The sequence below is a fragment of the Electrophorus electricus genome, chromosome 1 (assembly GCF_013358815.1).
Source record: "Electrophorus electricus isolate fEleEle1 chromosome 1, fEleEle1.pri, whole genome shotgun sequence".
Classification (NCBI taxonomy): domain Eukaryota; kingdom Metazoa; phylum Chordata; class Actinopteri; order Gymnotiformes; family Gymnotidae; genus Electrophorus; species Electrophorus electricus.
The window spans coordinates 1625902-1642500 of NC_049535.1; the positions used below are offsets into that span (position 1 = coordinate 1625902).

At 40.6% G+C, this 16599-nt stretch overlaps 1 protein-coding gene across 2 annotated transcripts in view; it reads left to right on the forward strand.

The window, feature by feature from the left end:
• Positions 1–2575: 2575 nt before the first annotated feature.
• Positions 2576–16599, forward strand: part of ap1g1 (adaptor related protein complex 1 subunit gamma 1) — a 17010-nt gene continuing 2986 nt past the window's right edge. Inside the window, exons 1-18 of one of the 2 annotated variants that reach the window (XM_027007427.2) lie at positions 2576–2671; positions 8847–9050; positions 9158–9282; positions 9616–9757; positions 9879–9975; positions 10138–10214; positions 11472–11480; positions 12489–12584; positions 12820–12900; positions 12988–13086; positions 13218–13273; positions 13562–13675; positions 13783–13923; positions 14336–14390; positions 14634–14756; positions 14884–14973; positions 15072–15196; positions 15304–15408. In XM_027007427.2, coding sequence (XP_026863228.1) covers positions 8850–9050; positions 9158–9282; positions 9616–9757; positions 9879–9975; positions 10138–10214; positions 11472–11480; positions 12489–12584; positions 12820–12900; positions 12988–13086; positions 13218–13273; positions 13562–13675; positions 13783–13923; positions 14336–14390; positions 14634–14756; positions 14884–14973; positions 15072–15196; positions 15304–15408 — 1736 coding nt within the window. In that variant the 5' untranslated portion in view covers positions 2576–2671; positions 8847–8849. The remainder of the gene's footprint in view (positions 2672–8846; positions 9051–9157; positions 9283–9615; positions 9758–9878; positions 9976–10137; positions 10215–11471; positions 11481–12488; positions 12585–12819; positions 12901–12987; positions 13087–13217; positions 13274–13561; positions 13676–13782; positions 13924–14335; positions 14391–14633; positions 14757–14883; positions 14974–15071; positions 15197–15303; positions 15409–16599) is intronic. The other variant, XM_035530840.1, reaches the window with a different exon arrangement.

Sequence of the window (16599 nt, forward strand, 5' to 3'; positions counted from 1 at the left end):
GCAGCCCCGGGAGCCGCTCCGCGAGCTCGCGCCGCCGTAGCCTCGCGAATGCACGCACACTGCGGAGCGCGAGCGCCGCCGTTCCTCGTTCTCCGTATCTGGTTTCTAAAGGAAAACGCCGAAACGCATTGTGGGATGCATGCCGTAGGAAGTGGAGGATCACGACTGAGTCGACTGGACTGTAACAGACTTCTGTAGTATAGCGCGAATCACCACTAATCGGAACATAAAATACAATAAAATATCCAATTCTTGAATCACTCTAAACTTAAATTGTGTCATTAATCCCTTAATAGCTGATTAATAGCTACTTAAGTACAGGTCTATAAGTTGCTGAAGCAGGTGACTGGGGAACACACTAAAAGAAGTCTAATCTTTCAAGAAAAAAATAATTATCAAAGTTAAAATTAAAAAGTGTAGTAATGCACATACTGTTTTACATAACTTTAATAATAAATAACATTTTGCAAAAGTTACAAGATACATCATAAAATATATGAGACAAATTATGATTATGATCTGTTATTAATACGTTCTTGTAATCAAGTAAGATTGGCATTCTTTATTTAAATGAGTATCTATTTAATTAGGTAGTCTGAGTTGTTTGGGGTAGACATGCTCTGAAACAAACAGCTGGATGTTATACAGACCCACTCTGCTTTGCAAATCACCCCAAAGCCTACATTTGTTTTCAAATAGTGGTGAAATGTAAAACACATCAAAGGGCTTCAGCATGTCTTATAAACAGTGTTGTAAAGAGAAAGACCTCATTCGCTAAAACTCATAAACCTGTGTATGGCTATCCACGCATAAAGATCAGACTGCCCGCCAATCGACTGCAGATATATAAAATACAGAAAACAGAACAATTAGTACTCCAACACTGGTACATTAGTGAGTTTATAGTGTTAGAATGTAATTCATCTGAAAAATAAGCAGTTTTACTTTTTCATGCATAAGGCAGTTAAGAAAATCCCAGGCCAAAGAAGAACTGATTGGTCATCGGTATAACTCTATATTTCTTTGAATACAGAACATGGCAGAAATTCTAGTTAACCATGATTTAAACAACAATAAGTAACACTGTTGTATTACCCTGTCCTGTATACAGCCTCACGGTTTATCACAATATGAGAAGTTATCTGACACTTGATCAGTTAAAATGGGATTTTTAATCAGTGTTTACCTCAACCCTTTATTTATTGTGATATAAATGTCATCTTCCAGAGCTACAGATGTTTAAAATAATAAAATGCATTTTATTTTAACACTATTTCCTGTGCCTGGCACACATCGTTTTGTGCAAATATTGTAAGTATGAGCCACTAGAGGGCGTACAGTCTCATTATTTGTCTGACCTAATTATTCAATGGCTTTTAAACCTTTTGCATGGGAAATTGAAAAACAAAATATGTTCAGTACAGTCATCAATATATTATGTTTTAGCTACACCTGATTCAATAACATTTCAACTCTTAAAGACTATATAAATGGATAAATATATGTGAAAAACCTACCGGACATTTACTTTTCAGTTGGTTTAGTTATTCTACACCCGGTTCGTGTAAATCACCAATGTGGAGGCTATAGGTGCTTTAGATATCATCCCAACTCTTGACCACAAGTGGCATAGTGCAGGTCTTGCTTTTTAACCCTTTGGCATACCTGCAAATAAAACTCAGCTGGCTACCCATTCTTGACTAAGAAAAATGATATTAATATGCTTTTAAAAATTCTGTTCAAAAGAATATGTTTATGGCACTACATTATATGGGACAAGATAGGAATGTGAAATGTTCAGGTAAGGAGTGATTGAATATTAATGTTTTCAATTTTAAAATTATCTTTTAAAATATAATTACTTAACCAAAATAGGTGTACAAATGTGACAGTCATTAAACTAACCTTGTTATTGAAAATAAACCAGAACAATAAAAACAATTTTACAATGATTCTTCACTAAATAACCTGTTCAGTGACTCTCTAAGTAAGTGCCACAGTGTCACACATTGACGTCATCACTGACTGCCACAAGGTGAGGTGAGACCGCAGCACAGCTCTCAGAACATGTTAGTCTTCCGCCGCATTGACACGTAGCAGAATGTCACAAATGTCACAATATTGCAGTCTTTTCGCGCGATTTACCAACGGAGTAAATAAGAAAAATATAACTGTTTGGATTAAAACGTGTACAATGCTAAGTGGTGAGAGAGAGTTACCATCAGCTAATAAGACCCTAGCTGGAGTTCTGTGATAGACAGGTGGCTGGCTAGAGCTTCCTGCCTTGTTACTTTATTGCAATCACGACAAATACAGTCTCGTACTTTAGGTCTGATGACATTTGAGAGTTTTTGCTGCACAACTGCACTCAGGTTTGGTGCCTGCCAAAGCCATGTGTGCGTGTGTTATTAGCGCTTTGGCGGTGTCCTTCCCCGTCAAAGCCACAGAGTTGTTCCTCCACCTTCAGCTCTGCGGCGCGGCTCGTATCCCTCCGCCTGCGGTAGACGTACCGAGGCTCGCGCCGCCGCCATTTTGGATGTCTGGTCCGTTCCTCCCGTCCGTCGCAAGCGCAGAAGATTCCGGTTGTTTTCTGGTGTCACTACGGCTGGTGAGTAGAAGTAGCGGAGGTGTAGTCGAGGAACGGACGATAAAACCACTCATCTTAAGATCAGTGAGTAAGAGAGCCGTATAACTGGCTCGAAAACGTCCCCATCTGAAGGTTGTTGAGAGCTGTAAGGCTTGTACAGGGGCTTGGGAAGTGTGGCTAAGATAAGATAAACTAAGCTAAGCTAGCCGAATGAGGAAGCCGTGTAGCATTAGCAGGAAAGCTACCCGCTAGCCTAGCAAGTGTTAGCAAGTGCACCGATATGTGGCGCTTTACCGTGGCTTGTTTGCTCCCCAGCTGTGCTAACTAAGCTAATTTTGAGCTACAGTGTCGGTTAGCTAGGTGAAGTTGCGTAGCACTGGGTGCAGTGACTTGCTGCTGGGACAGCAGGCGTGTCCAGGTGTAGGTTCAGCTAATAGCTAAACTACACCCTCACCCTTAACTACACCTTCAGGTGCTTGGCCACATTGTGTTGTCGGTCTTCACTTTGTGGCCGATATTGCCAAGCGGGTGGTGTCTGTCTGACGTTAATCCTTGGCTGGCCAACTCGCTGTGAGGCCCTGCTAGCTGGCTAGCTTGGCTATAGGAAGTCGTAGAGCACCCAGCCAACTTGATCATGTCCTGGTCGGTTAAGGACAGAAAAAACGGGCCAGTCGTCGGAGGTGGTTCGTATGTTGGTTTCCTGAACGGAATTCACTTGTTAACGTACCTTTTTACGTCTTCAAAACGCATTGAGGAGTGCCGTTCTCAACCAGCCAGCGGCCTTGCTTCGTTAGGTTAAGTAGCCACAAGCTATTGACATTTTTTTGGCTTCCTTGGAAGACCAAAGCAGAGAAATCCCTTTCCTAATCATAAAAAGGGGGGGAAAGCAGGATACTTAAGTACTTAAGTCGGTGCTTCTGTTATGTGGCTGCGATCTCCAAAGCAGGCTTATGCTGGCTAGGGAGACAGTTTGCATCAGGCAACTTGGCTGTGTCCGAGGATCGAGGTGACGAGCAATAGGATGTCGTTAGTGATGTTACTTTCTATGTCGCGCAGGTTAGGAAAAGTAGCATACAGGTTTTGGTAGAAAACGTAAAGATTGTCTGCTTTTTGGATGCTGTTTTAAAAACCCTTTCTCAAATGTATGCCCATGCTTTAGATTTGTTATGCAGTTCTGTGGAAGTGAGAATTAATTTTAAAGGAAGGAGGTTGTTAGTCACTCACATGAATGTGTATTTAAATTCGATGTCAGACCCATCCTTCGGTGGAGTGTTTGTAGTGTGGCACATATTTGCCTGTTGTACACGGAAACATTAGCGTACGTTTTTAGTTTTTGTTTCCTCTAGGCTTGAGATGGTAATGGGGGCCCTTGTTACACTAAACTCTAAAACACTTTGAAATGTTAGCCGCTGTATGGATTAGATGTGCAGAGGGAACCAATGAATTCTCCGCATTTTAAGAATGTGTAACAGCACATTTCTGATTAAATCACTCTTGTTGTTATGCTACAGGGAAAGTGTATCACCAGACTTCTTTATTTTGTGAATGCAGTTGTAATTTAGGACTGCTGTGTGTGTGAAAAACACAGGGCTCCATTAAACTTTGATTTAGTGTCTTGTGTTCTCACTGAATGGAGTACTGAATGGAACAGTACTGAATGTGTCAACAGGGTGGTTCCCTATGGGAATTTTCTGTTTTTGTTCTTTTATTGGTTGCTAGGCTCATCCTTCATATGACTGACCCCCGATTCTCCAGAGGTGGGGATATGCTGCTCAGGTGAATGGTTCAAATCCAACAGAGAGCAGTGATGTATTGTTGCACTCTCAGTTCAGCTCCCTCCCACACAGAGGCCAGCGCAGGAAAAGCTTTCTGAAGTAAGCTGCACATGGTTAACCTGTATTTTCTGCAGGTCGTGTGCAGCTTGTGTGAATGAATTGTGACAGTATGGTTAACCCTCCTCTGCTTTAAGGCATGATCAGTTTTTGACAGTTCTGTTTCCATGTCCGCTGTGACTAAATAACCCAAGGCCTGCATTCATATACTGGGTCCAGAGATCTGCAGTGTGGCAGCACAGTGGAGTAAGGGAAAAGTGGTGTTAGTCATTAAAGTGGAGGCCAGGCCACATAAAGCTGACCTTGATAAGAGCACACCTCAAGCTGTTGCTCACCTATTTCTTTTATGAATAAACATTCCCCGTCTGAACCTGGTGTGTTCAGACTCTTCTGTTTGAAGTAAAGTGCCACCCTACAACACAGGTGTTTTTGTAGTTTTATTGTGATTTCATGGTTGGAAAGACTCCAGAGCAGGAGTTTTGGAAGAGATGTAAGAAGGTACAAAGGGTTGGGAAAACCCTCTCCTCATACACTGGAGTGAGTTTGATGATGGAAAAAAACTAAATACTTTTTTTGGTCCCAGGTGGGTGTGGTTCTTTTGATTAACTTCTTCGGCCACAGTAATGCCTCAACAGAAGATGATGAATCTTTTTTGTATTATTTTACCTAATGAGGGAGTAGGTCTACCTTGGCCTTAAGGTTTTTTTTGCAGGCTCTTTTTTGGCAATGGATGAGGTCCCCTGGTTTTCTGGAATGCACACCTCCCATTCTGCTTTGATCAGTGAATTGCTTTATTTATCAGTGCAGTCAGTCTTTACTGACTGTGTTTTTCTCCTCGGTTCCTTTTTCTATGCCATTGCACATGGCCCAACTTGACACTTACCTTTAAAATGTCATTTGCAATCAGCAGCTGTATATATTGAGTGGGAAGTATATTTTCCTCACATTTCCTCACAGGTTCCTTTGGTGAGTTAAATGTCTTTGAAAGGATTTTACAGTTTTGCCTGCTAATAAGACGCCTGTCAGTTAAATTGTCAGCATGGAATTTTGCCCTGCATATAAACTAAAAATCTCCAAAAACATCTTTTGGCTTGGCGTCTTAACAGTGACCATCATTGAGTTTAATGTGTGTGAATCCCCTAAACCTGCTATTAATTTTGAGGTGTTCATGATATCAAATTAGAAATTTAGAAGCAGTGGAACCTTATGAGAATTTGAAAAAGTGCTTGGGTTTGTTACACTGTGAATAGGATAGGATATCAGTCACGTGACTGGAGTTTTGAATTGGACAGATGGATCCTGTTTCATTCAAACATTGGCTAATGAGACATACTATCTTGCTAGTGATTATAGGAACTTTTATGTTATGAAAACAGTTTAAAAAGGCAAAATGAAATGTGTGCATGTGTTCTGTTCCTTTCTTTTTGCAATACTGATATGGTCAAAATCACAAGCGAAGTCTTTGAAAAGATGCTTGTTTTCCTCATTTGCATGATGCTACTAGACCATATTTGTTTTTGTGTCTTTTTTTAAATGTCACCTGACATTTTAAGATGTGCAGCTGCTTATTGTTACATGATTTAGAGATGATAAATGTTATTCCTTCTATCTGTTGAAAAAACAACAACTTTTAAACTACTCATTCTTTATCACGTTCTTGTCCTTCAGCATTTTTGTGCATGATTGTGATGTGTGGCAAAAGACGGCTGCATGTTTTTCCTTAAACTGTTTGCTTTGACATTCATCTAGCAAGCTTCTGTCCCACACATCATCAGCTGTTTTGCAGAGAGGGTGTGAGATGCTGAAAATGTTATTATTCAGCAAATAATCACTATAGTTTTTCTTGCTGTAGCAATTTTAATTATGCGCTGCATGCAAACTGATAAAAAAAGAAGCTGTGTTTGTCTGTAATGGTGAGCCGCAAATCATGCAGGTAGGCCTGGGAAATAAACTATCTGAGCTTGTTACTGGCTTTGTATCTGTGATGGATCCCTTGGTGTGACTGGTGGGATTAATGCACACTTCTTCATCTGGTACTTTGGAGTAATAAACAAAGGGTGTTGGGACTCCTTCTAGTGCTGACTCCAGTGCTAGCGCTTGGTCCTGCTATCTTTGTTTACTGCCGTGGCCCCCACCCCCACCAGTGAAGCATGCTGCAGAGTGCCTCACGCAGGGAAAGGAACTGTGGAGCTGCGTTTTCTCGAGAAGTCATGGGAGCCAAAAATATGTCTGTCACTTTTGGTGAGAATTGTCGTACCTTCTCAGCTGCTGCTAGCTCTGAGTCATGTCCTCTCCCCCAACTCGTGTCTACAAATTCATATTTCTGTTGCTGTGTGTGTCACAGAGCAATTGTATAACATTGTTATACAATGTGATTCCCAGATTTATACCTAATGGGTTGGTTAAATGATCCATGTATCCTAGTCCACACTCCCTCACTGTTCTGTGCTCCATGTACCCTCAAAGTATGATCTGAAGATGGGGCCTCATTTGCGTTGATGTATTCAAGGTGTGGATCAAACCTCCGTCCCTTCACTGTGACATGCACACCTCCCAAATAGGCTGAAGGTTATTCAACTCCTCATTGTTTAGTATTCTTTTTGTGTTCGACAGGGATGCAAAGGCAATTGGTTGCTAGATGTGTAGTCTACATTCGTTCTTAGGATGGATGATGATGATGATTTATTATTATTATTATTATCTGTAGCCTTTGTTAGCTTAATTGCTCAGAATCACATCAGTGCTTTTGAGACCTTTGTTAGTGGCCCTGTGTGAGATGTTCTGGATTTGGAGTTCACTTTGTATCCACCGTTGCAGGGCTGGATTGCTGATGTTGCCTAGTTTACCCAGCTGAGTGTAAATAGGCGAGAATGTAATCTTACCAGTACGCATGTGCTTTTTTAAATTTTTAATTAGCCTCCAGCGCACTGAAACCTTAGTGCTTTTGCCTCTAAAGCCTTGTGAAGAAGGAATGGAATTTCATGTGTGGTTTCTCTGTTCTCCATCACACAGCTACTGACGGCACCGAGTATGTTCATACTGAACGTTCCCTTTTCATTTAGCTTTCCATGTAGGAATTATCTTGGCAAAATAAGGGGAAACGTGTCGCTTATGTGAGGCTGTACTCCGTCATGAGCTGTTCTGCTCTTTGAGACTTTTAATGTCGTTCAGATCTCTACAGAAAGACCTCTAGTTACAGATCAAGGGCTTGCTGTGACTTTCTGAGCTTGAAATTCATCATCTGATAAATGGGAAGTTTATTCTTCGGCATGAACGTGGTTAGGAGTAATTTATTCGCAAGTTCTTCTAGTTATTTTAGGATAATTTATTTGTGTAAGGTGTCAAACAACTGAGAATGCAGTGCTTCAATGTAAAAGAGAGCTTGAATAGAGATTTTTCAGTAGGACGAATGTCTCAGTAACATTAGCATGGTAACAATGACTGCTGTAGCTTTCCCCTTTTTCCTTAAGTGGGACTCCCTGATATGTTGGTATGGGCTACCTCTTGTTTCTTACTTACTACAGGACAAACATATCCATGTTAATCTGTTGTAACAGTTGTCCAAAACCTTTAAACTTCTTTGAAAGCAACTGGGAACAGTCTTCTGTGCTTGACATAAACTTAGCCCTTAAACATAAAGCCAAACAAATCTTAATCATCAAATTGGTGGCAAAGTAAAAAAAAAAAAAATTGCATACAGGAGAAAGCACAATTTGTTGATGATTTTTTTTTTTTTTTTTTTTTTTTTTTTTTTTTATTTACAGCCCACACATTGAATCACCATTTGTGGTCATCATAAATTAAAAATTAGACCTTGAGATACTGGAAACCAGCCTTGTTAACCTTAGGTCAAATTTCAGTCTGAATATTCACAAGCAGTTTATTTGGCTTAGATCAGGTTGGTTTCATTTCTCTGAAATTGTTTTGGTTTGACTCCTGCATCAGTCATACTAATATTTTCTAAATTGTGAATGTCCATGTTAGGATTTCTGTCAGTGTGAGCAATGAACAAATCAACACAATTATTCAGTCTCCTTCTATTGGTTTCATGTACATGCCTTTTTGATGTTACATTTGTTTGGTACAAACATTCAAGTCAGGCCAATAATACCCTTTACTCTTCATGTGGGTTCGGAGAAAAGTTGCTTCCACCAGCTGCTGCCATCAGTTGACTACATGCCAATGGCAACTGGAAGATTACCACCAGCCCCTGACTGAGGAACTTGGTGCAGATGTATTTTGGGTCAAGGTTTATGCCCCCCCTGCAAATCCAGTGGTCTTTGTTGCCTGTTGAAGCTTCCAAAACCAAGAATTGATTGATCGAGTTGCTTGATTGCTGGACTTTTACAGCCACAGTCTGTGATTGCTGACATCCTAGAGTGGGCTATTTTAACAGCTCATTGGCTGACATTGTGCATTGGTTGCAGAGGATGCCAGCTCCGATCAGACTGCGGGAGCTGATCCGTACCATCCGGACAGCTCGGACCCAGGCCGAGGAGCGGGAGATGATCCAAAAAGAATGTGCTGCCATCAGATCATCCTTCAGAGAGGAAGACAACACTTATCGCTGTCGAAATGTGGCAAAGTTGCTTTACATGCACATGTTGGGCTACCCAGCACATTTTGGGCAGGTAAAAAGGATCCTCTGTTGCTTGATTTTCTGTTTCTTGTAGTTCTGCTAAAGGTACACTAATGTACTATCTTGCTGAATTTTAATGTCTGTGTCTAATTTTTTCAGTTGGAGTGCCTGAAGCTGATTGCATCACAGAAGTTCACGGACAAGCGAATAGGGTACTTGGGGGCCATGTTGCTGTTGGATGAGAGGCAGGATGTCCATCTACTCATGACAAACTGCATTAAGAAGTAAGCAAGAGGCACCACAAACTTGGCACCTCTAACTGCTTCCGTTTCTCTTCGCCCCTGGCTGCCTGAGTGGTGGAGGTTCAGATGAGATGTGAGGTGTGAAGCGCAGAGATGCACCTGTGTGCCAGAGTACAGTTAGCACTTTTCTCCAAGTGCACCCTGCTGATGTTGGATGCTGCTTGCGGGTGCCAAAAACCAGCATCAGTGCTCTCTTCTCTGCTTTCCCCTTAATTTGGCTTCACGTTCACATTCGGTTCGGGGCACCCTCACACTGTTAACTACCACCTTGGCCATCTGTTTGATTCTCCTCTTTCTTCTTTTTGTACATTATAGCGATCTAAATCACAGTACACAGTACGTCCAGGGTTTGGCCCTGTGCACCCTGGGATGCATGGGTTCGTCAGAAATGTGTCGTGACTTGGCAGGGGAAGTCGAGAAGCTCCTCAAAACATCAAACTCTTACTTGAGGAAAAAGGTATTAAGCTGCCATCCCTCCTGTCTCCTGACCACTGTGGGTTATAGCTGGTATTGGCTGCTTGGTGTTTTAAATGTCTGACTTTTTCCCAAGAAAACAAGGAATTACTTTCTCCATACAGGCAGCGCTGTGTGCGGTTCATGTTATTCGCAAGGTCCCAGAGTTGATGGAAATGTTCCTGCCTGCAACGAAAAACCTGCTGAGTGAGAAGAATCATGGTGTGCGACAGTCTTACTGCTTCTAGTTTACGTTGTGATATCATTTGTGTTTAATTTTAGCCTTTTAGGTTTTCAGTGTTTTTATTATTTTTTTTTTTTTTGGTTTTGTTTTCCCTTTTTTTTTTTTTTGTCAAACAACTATTTATTTGAATGATCTTTTAGGCGTTCTCCACACGTCTGTTGTTCTTCTCACTGAAATGTGCGAACGAAGTCCCGACATGCTGACTCACTTCAGAAAGGTACGTGGACTTCCCTTTTTCCGCCTTCCCTCAGCAGTCATAGTTTAACAATGCACTGGATTTGGTCACACTATGTTGCCGTAGTATTGTTACTGTATGTAACAATATTTTATGATAGAGCCAACTTTTGATTAATGACTTTTAGACACCCTTGGATTTTGGATGCTTGCACTACATTTTCAACTGGTACTTTCATTGGGGGTGAATATGGCCTGTCCTTTTGAGGAGTATACCATGGAGTGTGATTCTCAGGTTAGCCAGCTAGCTTTGGGATTAACTCTAGCATATAACGGTGTCATATATGCTGGCTCTGTATCTAGCCAAATTAATCATTATGGAGACTTCCTCTCCATTAACAGTTTTGGCATTTGGCAGATGCTCATATCCAGAGAAACTTGCATACATGAATCACTGATGGTATATGGGTTCATTGTAAATCGGTCTGATGACCTTGCTCTACCTTCTCCACCAGGTCTGGTCATTTTTATTAATCTCTATTAATCTTTGTTTTAATCAAGTAATCTTTTTATTTATATATATATATATATATATATATATATATATATATATATATATATATATATATATATATATATATATATATATATATAATCATAATCTCTCTCTCTCTCTCAAGTAATAAATATAATCTCCCCCCCCCCCCCCCCCCCCCCCCCCTCCAGTTTACATTTTTGACAAATCAGAGGCATGCATTCTGCTGCACTGAATTGTCAGGTTTGTTTATTTTAAACTCCTCACTAGTCATGGTGTTAAAGTATGGAGAAATAGATCAATTGCTGTGTGTTAGATTTTGGCCTACCATCAGAGAGACTCGTTTTTAAAATTTGCCACTGAAGTGTGAGCATGCAGAGCCGGAGTTGCTAATCAGCATGCGCCTTCACGATATTAACTAAACCTAACTGGGAATGTTGTGATGCGTTGAATCCAGTCTCCTTCCGGGATGGCTAGCGCTGTCGAGCATGCTCCATGGTATATCCCTCTGTCCCTCTGTGTCTATCTACTGTGATGATCCCTCCAGCCTGAACTGCTGTTCCAGCACGCCCACCTCCCATGCTCATGACCGTAACATTTATTTTAAGCTCTTCTCTGAAAGTGATCTCTCTCTCTCTTTCTTTTTCTTTTTCTCTCGCTCTCTCTCTCTCGCTCTCTCTCTCTCTCTCTTCTGGTTCCCCCCCTAACATCTACTTCATTTTTTTTCTGTCATTTGTCTTTGTTACAATTCCTGCATTGTGTTAGAATGAAAAGGTAAGAGGACATTCTGGTTTCATTGCTGGTGCATGCTCTTAAAGAAACTCACCTCACCGTGGTCACTGTACACGTAGTCCACTTCTGTTTTGGAAGTGTTTTGATTTTCTTTCTTTTTTAAATGATTTGTTGGTTTTCTTTTGGGTTTGGTTTGAATGTCATCACAGAACTCTATATATATCTATCTATATATCTATATCCATCCATTGATTGATCTATCTATCCATCTATCTATCGATATATATAGATAGATAGATAGATAGATAGATAGATATTATATATAGATATAGATAGATAGATATCTAATATTCATATAGAGATAGATAGATAGATATTATAGATATCTAATATTCATATAGATAGATATAGAATAGATAGGTAGATATAATATAGATAGATAGATATAATATAAATAGATATAGATATATATAGATATAGATAGATATAGATATAAAATATCTATCTATATATAGATACAGATATATAGATACAAATATATATAGATAGATAGATAGATAGATATAATGTGTGTACATGTTCAAGTGGTGCAGCATTTACCATCACACAAATGTTAATGGTCATTCATTTGATTGGCTTATGCAAATACTTATTTTCTGATTACTTGAGGGGCACAGAACATTATGGTTTTGGCCAAAGCTAACATAGGATTAAATCTAAATGCACTCTTAGCCACTGATGATAATGAACTCTTGGTGTTAGGGTATGTTTCATAGGATCATTACTTATGCATCCATTTGATTCACCTAACCGAATGTGTTGAGAAAATCAGACTATTTTGACGTGATTTTCACCCCATTGTGTTTACAGTGACTCCCCTCCTTACTGTGTCTTGATTTGATTTACTCTTTTTTTTTTTTTTTTTTTACTTTAAATGTTTTGAGATGTTCTCTTGAAGGGCTTACTGACCTTTTCTGGTATGTATGTATATAATGCATGTGTATGTATTTATTTATTAAGTTATGTATTCAACAACTTGAATTTCTCTAGCTGGTTCCACAATTGGTGCGAATCCTGAAGAACCTGATCATGTCTGGCTACTCTCCCGAGCACGATGTGTCTGGAATCAGTGATCCTTTCCTGCAGGTATTCACCTCCACTTTTTCCTCATCTCCCCCCTCTCTTGTCTGTCCTTTGAAATTGACCGTGTAAGCAATAAAGTTGCCAAAATGAACACTGCTTTATAACTTTTAGATGAATGTCTCAAAGGTTTTCAACATTTGTATCTTAAATTCCCAAAAGGGCTGCCTGTGCCTTTGAGGTAATGGCCATGTCTTTTATCCAGAAATCAAAAAGACATGGATTTATGGATTTATTTCAGGTCCGGATATTGAGGCTACTGAGAATTCTGGGAAAGAGTGATGATGATTCTAGTGAAGCTATGAACGACATTCTTGCACAGGTAAAACATCTGAGTAGATCTGAGTTTGTTGATCAAAGTTGTAAGCAGTTGAACTGTCACATGACTTGCACTTGATTTTTCTCCTAGGTTGCAACAAACACAGAAACCAGTAAAAATGTAGGTAATGCAATCCTGTATGAAACTGTTCTTACCATTATGGACATCAAATCAGAGAGTGGTTTACGGGTGAGTTGAATGAGATTTCCTCTATGCATTGCTATTTGACAGGTCATTTGTTGTCGTGGGCACTTAAATGTGAGGTATATTAAATTGAGCCTTTTGAAAATAACACCCAGTTATTTTTCCTTCATCTTCAGGTTTTAGCTATTAATATCCTGGGACGATTTCTTCTCAACAATGACAAAAACATCAGGTGGCCATTCTCCCTTTCCTTCCATCACAAATGATCAAAATTTGGTGTGATTGGGGTTTTTTAAGATTCTGTCTGTACTAACATCCCTTTTGAAAATATTGCCTGAGCTTAAATACATTGCTGTTGAGTGATGCATTGTCTAAAAATCTCCTCATGACCTCTGACTGAAAAGTCTGCTAAATTAACCATAAACAGCAAAACCTTGAAAGCCGCTTAATTCAGAATCCCCCCCCCCCCTTTTTTTTTTTAAGTCATGGAGCATTGACTTTTCCCCCACTCTGTCTTCAGATATGTGGCATTGACATCTTTACTGAAAACAGTGCAGACAGACCACAATGCCGTACAAAGGCATCGGAGTACCATTGTGGACTGCCTGAAAGACCTGGATGTCTCCATCAAAAGGTACTTCAGCGACAGACACTTATTTTTAGCCCTGTTGTGCCTCTGCATGGTGCAGGTCTAGAAGGCAGCCTACATCATGTCCTTCTTCTCCTCCTCCTCCTCCACAGACGTGCGATGGAGCTGAGCTTTGCCCTTGTCAATGGCAACAACATCAGAGGTATGATGAAGGAGCTTCTCTACTTCCTCGACTCCTGCGACCCAGAATTCAAAGCTGACTGCGCGTCAGGAGTCTTCCTGGCTGCAGAGAAGTAAGAAGTTACAGACCGTTTGCATGTTACAGCTGAGTTTTGTTTTTTTTGTGCCTCGTGTAGCAGAGCTGATGTGTAGCAGTGTTGAGGTTGGCTAAAGCAAAGAACAACACCGTTTCAGGTTAAGTTGGAGGGGTATGAGAAACCAATTTATCTGGAGAGCTATGGCTGTTTTTAGAACAGAGTTTGTTAAGGTGCTGTGTGATGATAAAATGAGTGATCCATCGTCAGAGCTTGGCGCTGTTGATACATTCACATCTGACAGCATGACCTGAAACACTGAAGGACCTTGAGCAGGACCAGGTCATTACCTGGGCAGGCTTTAATTCGCTAAGACTTGGGCATCAGAACATCAGAATGATGTAATGTGTACATGTTTGACTCTCGAACCCCCCCCCCCCCCTCTCTCTAGGTATGCACCCTCCAAAAGATGGCACATAGACACCATAATGAGGGTGTTAACGACGGTAAATATCTCTTCCTCAGAAGTAGTTTAAAATGTGTGGGTGTAGTTAGATTAGTTGGGTGTTTAACACTGCAGTATTACTTTAAAACATTTGGGTTGTTTGCTGTTGAATGATATTAAGTCATCCATGAACTGCAACAGAAGAGTTCATTAGTTCTGATGAGACATAACTCTTATGCTTTTTTTAAATGGTAGAAATTATATTTTTACTTCCTTTGCTTTGATGTGCTTTTTGCCATTTCAGGCAGGAAGTTATGTTCGAGATGACTCTGTCCCTAACCTCATCCAGCTAATCACCAACAGCGTGGAGATGCACGCTTACACTGTGCAGAGACTTTACAAAGCCCTGCTGGATGACATCTCGCAGGTCAATGCCCTTGAGGGTGTTTGTGTGTGTGAGATTTAAAATGAAGATTGCCTTCACGTTATTGGTAAGGTCATTTCAGGAAGAGGAAGGATGTAAAGACTGAATCTGTTTTCCCCATCTCCTACAGCAACCTCTGGTGCAGGTGGCCTCTTGGTGCATAGGAGAATATGGAGATCTACTGGTGTCAGGCCAGTGTGAGGAGGAGGAGCCTATCCAGGTAAGCCCGCCCACTCGCTCACCCACCCACCCACTCACTCGTGCATAATGAATGACTCTTGTCCTGTGTGCATGCTTACTAAAATGTTCTGCTCACAGGTTACAGAAGATGAAGTCTTGGATGTTTTGGAAGGTCTGCTAGTCTCTAACTTGTCCACACCTGTAACCCGAGGATATTCACTGACTGCCATCATGAAGCTGTCCACTCGTTTCAGCAGTGTAAAGTAAGCCAGATTGTTTTCAATGACAGCAGCTGTGGATATGAATTTAAACTCCGCCCATTTAATATGGTTTTGAAACTGTCCAAACTGTTTTTCTTTCTCCTTTCCAGCCGAATAAAGAAAGTGGTGTCGATATACGGCAGCAGCATAGATGTGGAGCTGCAGCAGAGAGCTGTGGAGTACAACGCACTTTTCAAGAAATACGATCACATGAGGTACGAGCTCAGATGGTGTTCCACACACTCATTGCTTACAGGAGGCAGAACCAGGTCACATTTGAATGAGACAGGTTTGGTTGCAAATCTTGGTCTTCACAGTCTCACTTTTATGTACCTACAGTTATGTGCAAAATAATAGCAGTCTAACATCACTAACGTATTAAATTACTGATTTTGGCAGAAAAGATAATACAATATGGAGGGGAAAAATTCATGACTAGGTGTAGCTGAGTAATGGGCAACCAACAGAATCAACAGTCATGACATGCACGCTGCTAATTGGGTGTAATTGACTCATTTAATAAAAGGGGCATGTTCAAATTAATAGCAGTGTGGAGTTCAGTTAGTGAGGTCATTAATTCTATGAAGAAACAGGTGTCAGTTATGGCCCTTATTTAAAGAAGGAGGGCAGCAAATGTTGTACCTGCTGGTTTTAGCCCTTGCTCAGTGAGTAAAATGGGTCGTTCCAGACATTGTACTAAAGGAGAAAGAACTTTGATCAAGAAGTTGATTGGAGAGGGGAAAGCATATAAAGAAGTGCAGAAAATAATTGGCTGCTCAGCTAAAATCATCTCAAATGCTTTTAAAGTGGCATACAAAACCCAAAACATGGTAGGAATATAAATACTACCATCCACGTAGATCATAGAATAACAAGAATGGCAAAGAAGCATCCAGTGTTCAGCTCCAGGGAAATCAAAGAAGATCTTCAGTTACCTGTGAGTACTGGAACATTCAGAAGACACCTACGTGAAGCCAAACTATTTGCAAGAAACCCTCGTAAGGTACCATTGCTGAAAAAGACATGTTGAAAAGATTACAGTTTGCCAAAGAACACATTGACTGGCCTAAAGAGAAGTGGCAGAGCATTCTATGGACAGATGAGAGCAAGACTGTTCTTATTGGGGCTAAAGGCCACAGACATGGAGGTGCAAGCATAATGGTTTGGGGATGTTTCTCATACTTTGGAGTCTGACCTATTTATCGCATACCGGGCACTATGGACCAGTTTGAATATTAGAATACTGGAAGAGGTATACTGTTGCCTTATGCTGAAGAAGAAATGGTATTTATTGAAACCAATGTCCCCACCGCCATGAGATCTTCCCAGAGCTCCCTCCTTGTTCTTGGGTCAGCCTTGACCTTTCGGGCATGGGAGGAAACTTTGAAAGTCTGTCCAGGCCGTGG